Genomic DNA, 9,044 nt, shown 5'->3' on the forward strand with positions numbered 1-9,044 from the left:
ATGGTCCACGTTTTGCAAAATAAAAAGAATCCAAAAGAAAAGAAAGAAAGAAAGGTCGTTTCAAAAAATACCCTGTCAAAAAATTGAAACCTTCTTTAAAAGTTCATGTATTCCACCAAATCGCTTAAAAATGGTTTGCTGGTCAGTAGGATATCTTGGTAAAAAATTGACTACAAAAAAAGATCGATAAGCCTGAAATCAGTCATTTTTCAATTTTTATCAGAGAAATCAATAAAAAATCAAGATGCTCATGATGAAAAAGATCTTTAGTGTGTGTGTGTTTTTTTGGAAAAAAAGAAAATTGAAAAACATAAAATGGAAAATAATTTTTTCAAATTTCGTTTTGGAACGTCTGAATTATTGAATCCCTGAAAACAAGTTCATAAAAACAATCAATCTTTATTAATCAATTCAAATCAATAAACAAAAACCAAGAACAAAAACTACAGTAATCCAAAACTGCAAAAAATTCTGGAATCCAGAATCGAGAAGAGGTTCTCCAGTTGGAAAATCCTCATCATAATCATCTCCATCCACTTCCACGTAATCCTCCAATTCTTTTGGTAGAGTTGCCGTTTCTGGAGACAATTTCGTTTTTTGAGAATTTTCTGGATTTTTAGTTCCCGGAAGTGTTGATTTTAGATCTGGTTCTTGGGTTGTTGGCTGGATTGTTTGTTTAGGATCCAGGGGAGGTTTAGGAGTGGCCTCAGAAGACGCTGATGTTGAATTTCGAGATCCATTAGGAAGGATGATAACGTTCGGAGTTGTTTGAGCAGTAACCCATGTGCATATTCCATCTGAATTGTTGTAATTCCTTTTGCATTCCGATCCAGGATCTCCTTTTTTCCATTCTCCAGGCATGTTTCTGAAAATTGGATTATCGTGAATTTTTTTCAACCGTTTTCTTCAATTTCAATGGGTTGATCCCTCAATTTTTCGATTTCTTACTTTTTAAAAGTTTCGAGTGACCGCATTATTTTTTTTTCGGAAAGTCCTCCTTCAAATTATTTATTTTCGTCTTTTTAAAATTTACCCTTTGATACTGATTCGGCCTCTTCAAGGTTATCACTCACTCTGGTCCAAACACACAAACTATTCTGGCATTATTTCTTCCGTACTTTGTACTGTTCACACATGCCATATGAGTTTGCAACGGGTGCATATAATCAGTCACACTTTCAATTTTCTTATTCATTAAACTCGTATACAAGTCCAAGTCTCTTTCCCATTCAAGTGCTATTTCCTTGTAATTATTGGAAAGAGGTACTGTAACTATATAAAAAGGGAAACTGTCGATTTTGTCCAGATCTCTTTTCGAGATGTTTGCAGCAATATCACTGAGTTTCTCGCTCCACGTCTGTAAAAAATCTGTAAATCTAAGTATCCAGATTAGGGTTTCCATTTGGAGGGAGATTCACCCGCCCGCACCCGCCCGGGGGGATCGGGGAGCCGTGGGTGGCCCCCCCCCCCTCCGGCGGGTGGCTCTTTTTTCCACCCGCCCAAATGGAATCCCTAATCCAGATGTCTTGCCTACCAGCTGGTGCATATTTGGAATATCCCAATGTTTTGCTATCTCTTTCCTCTTTTCGTTAATCTGAGCAATGAATTTTGCCTGCTCTTTGTCAGGAAAGTTCATGGAAACAGTGGATAAAATCAATAAAAAGATGTTGATGATAAAGATTTTTTTCATCATGAGCATCTTATCTTTTTTATTGGTTTCTTTGATGAAAATTTAAAATTGAACTTTTTTAGTTTTTTTTAAATCTTTTTATAGACAGTTTCTTATCAAGATGGCCTACTGACCGAAAACCAACTTTTCGTTTTTTTTTTCTGAATATTGGTTTTTTTAATTAGCAAAAAAAATCAAAATTTTTTAGAATACGTGAACTCTATCAAAGTGACTCTGGAACTTTGTAAGTGTCACTTTTTTAAAATCCACGTATTCAAAAAATCCGAAAAAAATGGGCTCATGGTCATCTTGATAAGAAACTGGCTATAAAAGAAAAGCTTTGTGCCTGAAAGCGGTCAATTTTCAATTTTCGTCTGAGAAATCAATAAAAAAAGATGCTCATGATGAAAAATATCTTCATCATCAACATATTTTTATTGATTTCATCCACTGTTTCCATGAATTCTCCTGATCAAGAGCAGGAAAAATTCATTGCTCAGATTAACGAGGAAAAGAAAAAGGTAGCAAATGAATGGAATATTCCAAATATGCATGAACTGGTAGACAAGACTTCCGGATTTTCCGATTTACAGATTTTGTTTTGCAGACTTGGAGCCAGGAACTCAGTGATATTGTCGCAACCATCTCAAAAACCGATTATGAAAAAACCAGAACAACTTCTTCCTATACTATCATGACCTACCGTATCACTGACTACACAGCAATGGGAGAAGGGTGGAAAACAAAATTTAACGAATTGTTAAACAAAGGAGAATCTAACGAATTTGTTAATTCGTTGCAAACTGATATAGCATGTGTGAAGAGGACAAATTACGGAGAAAATATAACATCAGTTTGTTTGTTAGGACCAGAGTGAGTTATGGCCGAATCATTACTAAAGGGTATATTTTAAAGAAGACGAAAATACATAATATCCCAAGTAGATTTTAGTTTTCAATTTTCACGCGATTTTTTATATTCTGCGTGACATGTCTCTATTTTATCAAAATTTTGAGTAGCAGGTTTTTTTTTTGAAAGTCAAGTCGCGAATGTTTTAAATTTTTCGTGAACTTTTTTTGCATTTTTCAAAATGCTGAAAATATTTTTAAGAGCTGAAATGACTTCTATGGGGTATTTGTTTTTAGGTGAAAATGTTTCAAAATAAACCATTTGAAAAAAAAAACGTCTTTTCTAAAAATTCGAGCTTTTAAAAATAGAAAAATGTCACACACCAAGTGAAAATATCGCTTAAAAATCGAAAAATTAATTGCCAAGCTTTGGTGGAAGTATATTGAAAGCGAGCTTGCTTTTTTTTCTGATTGACGTCTAGGGGGCTGAAAAGGTGAAAAATATTATAGTTGGAAATTTATCTACCAGCGGAAAATTCCCCCACTGGTATTCACTTCTGGTTCATCCTAAAAGGTTGTTATTGGAGAATCAAGTTTGTATTTGTTTTTATTAGTAAAACAATTGTATGTATTAGTTAAACAACTGAATAGTATTTTGTAATTTGCTTATTAGAACGTTTCTATGAAGCTTTCAAATAAACTTTATAAAATGTTAAAAAAATGAATTTTAACAACAAAAAAACGGAAAAGCTTATAGAACTATGAGACTCAAAAAAGTTATGAGCAAGAATACAAATAAGATGTCCTAGAATTTCCTGAAAAATTCAAAAATGTTACAGGAAGTTCTAGAAAGTTTTAGAAAGTAAAAAAAATACTGGGAAATTTTTTTTGAATTCTCGCCAAAACATATTTTTTCGAATTCCCGCCTAAATTCTTTTTTTTTAATTCCCGCCAAAATATTCCTTTGAATTTCCGCCAAAATCTTTTTTTTTGAATTCCCGCCAAAATTCTTTTTTTTTTAAATTTCCGCCAAAATCTTTTTTTTTTTGAATTCCCGCCAAAACATATTTTTTCGAACTCCCGCGAAAATTCTTTTTTTGAATTCCCGCAAAAATTCTTTTTTTTGAATTCCCGCCAAAATTCTTTTTTTGAATTCCCGCCAAAATATTTTTTTAAAATTTCTGCCATGGTATTTTTTTGAATTCCCGCCTAAACATAGTTTTTCGAACTCCCGCCAAAATTCTTTTTTTTAAATTCCCGCCAAAATATTCTTTTGAATTTCCGTCAAAATCTTTTTTTTTGAATTCCTGCCAAAATATTTTTTTTTAATTTCTGCCATGGTTTTTTTTTTGATTCCCGCCTAAACATATTTTTTTCGAACTCCCGCCAAAATTCTTTTTTTGAATTCCTGCCAAAATATTTTTTTTTGAATTTCCGCCAAAATTTCGTTCCGAATTCGTGCCGTTCAGAAACATTCTTGGAACGTTCTTGATTCTTCTAGAATTTACTAGAATATGAACTTTCACAGTACGGTATCTACGGCCATTCTGTACAAAAAATTGAAATTTCACAGGCTTCGATGCAAGTCTGGGCTCAGTTGGTCCAGTATTGGCAATTTTAGAATTTTTCGGTTACTGTAGCTACCGTAATCCTACAGTAATCTGACCATGTAAATATACGAAATTGAAGCGCTCGGGTGATCATGGGTAGTGCCCAAAAATGAAAACAAACGGTCAAGTAAGGAAAAAGTTATTCAAGGGACAACGCCGGACGGACGGACACACAAACAGAACTATTCCTTTAGTAAGGAGAAGATTTTGAAGTCCTTCTTCAAAAACTAACAAGTTCAACTTTCGAAATTGGAGAAAATAAATTTCATGATACGCTAATTTTAGAAACACGCGTGGACAATGGAAGAAAGGAGTGCCTGGATCGGAATGCAAATGGAAATACAACAATTCAGATGGAATATGTACACGGGATATTGCTCAGGAAAAGTTTATAGATGGTTTGAACTCTTTAAGGCGGCAAACTGCCTCTCTAAATGGGTACCCCCAGATGAGAAAGCTCGTAAGGGGAATTTTCAAAAAAAAAATTGAATTATTAAATTTTCCAGATTTGGATCGAAACACTTCACAACGTCGTAAGAAGTATCATTCCCTCCAACACGACCCTTAAACATGATAAGAGAGGAAATTGGCGATTTATATTCATTTCCAATTATACGACAGGACTTGATAAGTTAAAAAATGCACCTTTCGACGAAGATACAGTATACAAAAATCTATACTGGCACCGAGTCGAGCATATTAATCCATTTCAATCTGCAATTGCTTGTTATGAAAAAGCGAATCTTGGATATGGTTTTAAAATTATGTGCTTGTTCGGATTTGAGTGAGTTCTAGTAGCTTTTTGACTATATTTTTTAAAATATTAAGTTTAGAAAGGATATAGACGTGAGTAGCTGGAAATCAAGACGCGGAAACATGAACTGTGGACCAAACTACAGAAAGGAGCAAACTACAGAAAGGAGCAAACTACAGAAAGGAGCTTATGTGTTGTGGAAGAGACGCCGTGAGTATTATTTTTCTACTGAAAACTTTTTTTAAAAATTCAATTTTCAGATTAACTCAAAAACCTCTGGGTGTTACCATCCCCTCTAATGGACCTCCAAATTCAACATCAGCGTTTTCTGAGTCCCCAACGTCTTCTAAATCTCCCCTGGATCCGAAACAAAGAAACCAAACAACAACACAAGGACCGAATCCAAACTCAACATTTCCTGGACCAAAAATTCTGGGAATCCCTTAAAGAAAGTTTCCAGAAACGGCAACTCTACCAAAAGAATTGGAGGATTACGTGGAAGTGGATGGAGATGATTATGATGAGGATTTTCCAACTGGAGAACCTCTTCTCGATTCTGGATTTGAGAATTTTTTGCAGTTTTGGATTACTGTAGTTTTTGTTCTTTGTTTTTGTTTATTGATTTGAATTGATTAATAAAGATTAAAAACAAATTATTGGAATTCAGAAGGCTCGAGAACCAAAAAAAAGATGATTAGTAAATCAGAAATTTCCAAAAAACTTGGAAAATCAGAAATTTCACCGCCAAATTCCCTAAATCTTTTGTCCAATTTTTCTGAAAAAATAATCCTGGCCACGTTAAGTTTTCCTTTCATAATATCATGATATCAGTTCAGCTTCACGTTCTCAGAAATTCTAAATTTCAAATTATTTAAAACTCTAATTTTAAAGGTCACTGTGCCATCTTGATAATCCACGACCATAAAATTAATGTTTGCCAACTCAAAAATCGAAATCAGTTTTCAATATATTTTCCAATTGATAACAAGATAATCACCATTAAAATGAAAACAATCTTTATCATGTTTTTATTGATATCGACTTTAATTATCACTAGTTCTACGGTTACTCTGGATAAACAACAATCTGATTTTATTGATTCAATCAATAAGGAAAGAAGGTACTTTGCAAAGGCAAAGCAAATTGGAAACATGCACAAATTGGTGAGTTTTTTTGAAATATTTTATTTAAGAAATCGGTTTCGATTAATACCGTTTTTAGTATTGTGACCAGAATTTACAAATATTTGTGAACCAGCTGAAAGTCGAGGATTCCCGTAATAACTCGTATCTTACACCAGTCTTGAGTATGGATCAAAACGGGATCAGTGAGCTGAACAGAGCAAGAGACAAATGGTGGCCAAACAATACCGATTTCGTTTTCGTCTATACCAGACATGAGTACATGTATCCGTTGCAGACTACTGTAGCTTGCGTGAGAACAGAATTCTGGCCACGCTACAACTATTCTTGTTTTTTCGGTCCAAAGTGAGTTTTGGGTTTTTGAAGAACCTCGAAAGAAAATTTATCAGAGAAATCAATAAAAAATCAAGATGCTCATGATGAAAAAGATCTTTAGTGTGTGTGTGTGTGTTTTTTTGGAAAAAAAGAAAATTGAAAAACATAAAATGGAAAATGATTTTTTCAAATTTCGTTTTGGAACGTCTGAATTATTGAATCCCTGAAAACAAGTTCATAAAAACAATCAATCTTTATTAATCAATTCAAATCAATAAACAAAAACCAAGAACAAAAACTACAGTAATCCAAAACTGCAAAAAATTCTTGAATCCAGAATCGAGAAGAGGTTCTCCAGTTGGAAAATCCTCATCATAATCATCTCCATCCACTTCCACGTAGTCCTCCAATTCTTTTGGTAGAGTTGCCGTTTCTGGAGATAATTTTGTTTTCCTGGAACTCGAACTTTCTGGATTCTTTGGTCTCGGAGGCGTTGGGTTTAGATTTGTGGGAGTTGAATGATTTGTTTGATGATGAGTTTGTGTTTCTGGCGCTTCTGAAATTGGCAAAACGTTTGAATTGTTGTTGGGATTCACAGTTGTAGCGGATGGTCTGAAAATTTCCAGGTTTAAAGAAGAAATGCACTAGAATTTGACTGACGTTTGTGGAGGAGATTTAACACATAATCCTGTCCCATCGTACTTGAAACCATTCATACAGCTATTTTCAGGTGTTTCATCTGGTCTGGAAGATATTCTCTGTTTTTCTGGTTTTTCTATACCTTTTGAAAGCTTTAACAAAACCTACTCTGGACCGAAAAAACAAGTGAAGTCGTGGTTCGTAAAAAGCGATATTTTTACGCAAGCTACAGTAGTCTGCCACGGATACATGCAGACACGTTTGTATTTTTCTATTCCTTTTTCCAATGCATTGATGCCTTTTTGATCCATACTTCGGACTGGGACGCAGGGGATTATCTTACATTTACCGATGAGTGCGCTTTCATTAGACTCAACCACAAATTTTTGTAATCCTTCATCCCAATACTGAAAATATTAGAAATATGGTTAATTTTCGAAATTAAAAAAAACTAACCAGTTTGTGCATGTTAATGATGTTGTAATATTTAGCAACTTTACGTCTGACTACATTGATTAAATCAATAAAATCCGATTGTTGTTTATCCAGAGTAGCCGTAGAACTAGTGATCGTTGAAGTCGATATCAACAAAAAGATGATAAAGATTGTCTTCATCTTGATCGTAAAAATATATTGAAAACTGATTTCGATTTTTGAGTTGGCAAACATTTTTTATAGTCCTGGATTATCAAGATGGCACAGTGACCTTTCGAGGTGAAAAAAGATTTTCGAGATGGAAAAATAAGAGGAAAAATATAGATTTGGGGGGCTAAACAAGAAAATTTGAATTTGAATATTTTAGAGAACGTGAATGATTTTTTTTCAAAAAATTGGACAAAATATTATAAAAATTTAGCGTCAGAAATACTGAATTTTTGAATTTTTGAATTCTTGAATTTTTGAATTTTTGAATTCCGGAATTTCTGAATTTCTGAATTTCTGAATTTTTGAATTTCTGAATTTTTGAATTTTTGAATTTCTGAATTTTTGAATTTTTGAATTTTTGAATTTTTGAATTTTTGAATTTTTGAATTTTTGAATTTCTGAATTTTTGAAGTTTTGATTTTTTGGTTTTTTGAATTTTTGAATTTTTGAAGTTTTGAATTTTTGAATTTTTGAATTTTTGAATTTTTGAATTTTTGAATTTTTGAATTTTTGAATTTTTGAATTTTTGAATTTTTGAATTTTTGAATTTTTGAATTTTTGAATTTTTGGATTTTTGAATTTTTGAATTTCTGAATTTCTGAATTTCTGAATTTCTGAATTTTTGAATTTTTGAATTTTTGAATTTTTGATTTTCTAGTTTTAGAATTCAGAAAAATTCAAATTCAGAAATTCAGAATCTCAGGAGTTTAAAGATCCAGCGATTCGGAGATTCAGAAGATCGGAAACTCCGAAACTCGGAAATTCTAAATTCAAAATCCTCTCAATTCAGATCATCCTTGTTAGTTATTCTAATGGCTGTATCATTTTTCATTTTCGAATGTATATATATTTTAATGTTTTATTTCAAAGACGAGGAAAATGCTTCTCAAAACGACTATAATCATAATTTGATGTCTGTAAAAAAATTTGTTAAAAAAAGCATTTAATTGATTCTTTCCAGTCAATTATGTTTGATAGTTTTTCGAAAAGTATCCTGACGTTCAATTCAATTTTACACTGTCTTTTGAGCTTTTTATTATCAAGTCAGTATTGGCAAGTTGTGAAAAAACTTACCGTAAAACCTCTAATAGAACGACACCGGGATGNGGGCATTCGAATACCCAGNGATAAATGTGGGAAATGAGGACAAAATATCCTTCCGCATTGATCCGGATAGAGGTAAATAAAATAAAGCATCATTTCGCAGATTATAATTTTCAGCATCCGGGTCCTTCAAAGATTTGTTTCTGAAAAGCCACTAAGGAGTCTTCAATCTCAACATCTTATAGTGTGCATTGCATTTTATAATCCGGAATTTTCGTTTTTTTTAGGAAAATAATTTTTACTTTACTTTTATGGCGCTTTTGATTAATTTTCGACGTTTGCTTCAAGCATATTATTAAACTGTTCTAAAAACTATGC

General features: G+C 32.8%; 3 protein-coding genes across 3 annotated transcripts; 1 reads left to right on the forward strand and 2 right to left on the reverse strand.

Annotated features, from left to right (window-relative positions):
* Positions 1–411: 411 nt before the first annotated feature.
* Positions 412–1,636, reverse strand: CBG22820 (the record flags this gene model as incomplete). The annotated part of the gene is made up of 3 exons (XM_002638230.2): positions 412–865; positions 1,074–1,357; positions 1,535–1,636. The coding sequence occupies 3 exons, from the start codon at positions 1,634–1,636 to the stop codon at positions 412–414; spliced, it is 840 nt and encodes a 279-aa protein (XP_002638276.2).
* Positions 1,637–4,236: 2,600 nt separating this feature from the next.
* CBG22818 lies at positions 4,237–6,372 on the forward strand (the record flags this gene model as incomplete). The annotated part of the gene is made up of 7 exons (XM_002638229.1): positions 4,237–4,320; positions 4,413–4,514; positions 4,634–4,911; positions 4,961–5,091; positions 5,342–5,488; positions 5,773–6,044; positions 6,103–6,372. The coding sequence occupies 7 exons, from the start codon at positions 4,237–4,239 to the stop codon at positions 6,370–6,372; spliced, it is 1,284 nt and encodes a 427-aa protein (XP_002638275.1).
* A 232-nt stretch (positions 6,373–6,604) lies between these two features.
* CBG27291 lies at positions 6,605–7,592 on the reverse strand (the record flags this gene model as incomplete). Its single annotated transcript, XM_045238424.1, has 3 exons — positions 6,605–6,950; positions 7,146–7,384; positions 7,434–7,592. The coding sequence occupies 3 exons, from the start codon at positions 7,590–7,592 to the stop codon at positions 6,605–6,607; spliced, it is 744 nt and encodes a 247-aa protein (XP_045100555.1).
* Positions 7,593–9,044: the final 1,452 nt, after the last annotated feature.

Source organism: Caenorhabditis briggsae (assembly GCF_000004555.2).
Source record: "Caenorhabditis briggsae complete genome, chrV, whole genome shotgun sequence".
NCBI lineage: Eukaryota > Metazoa > Nematoda > Chromadorea > Rhabditida > Rhabditidae > Caenorhabditis > Caenorhabditis briggsae.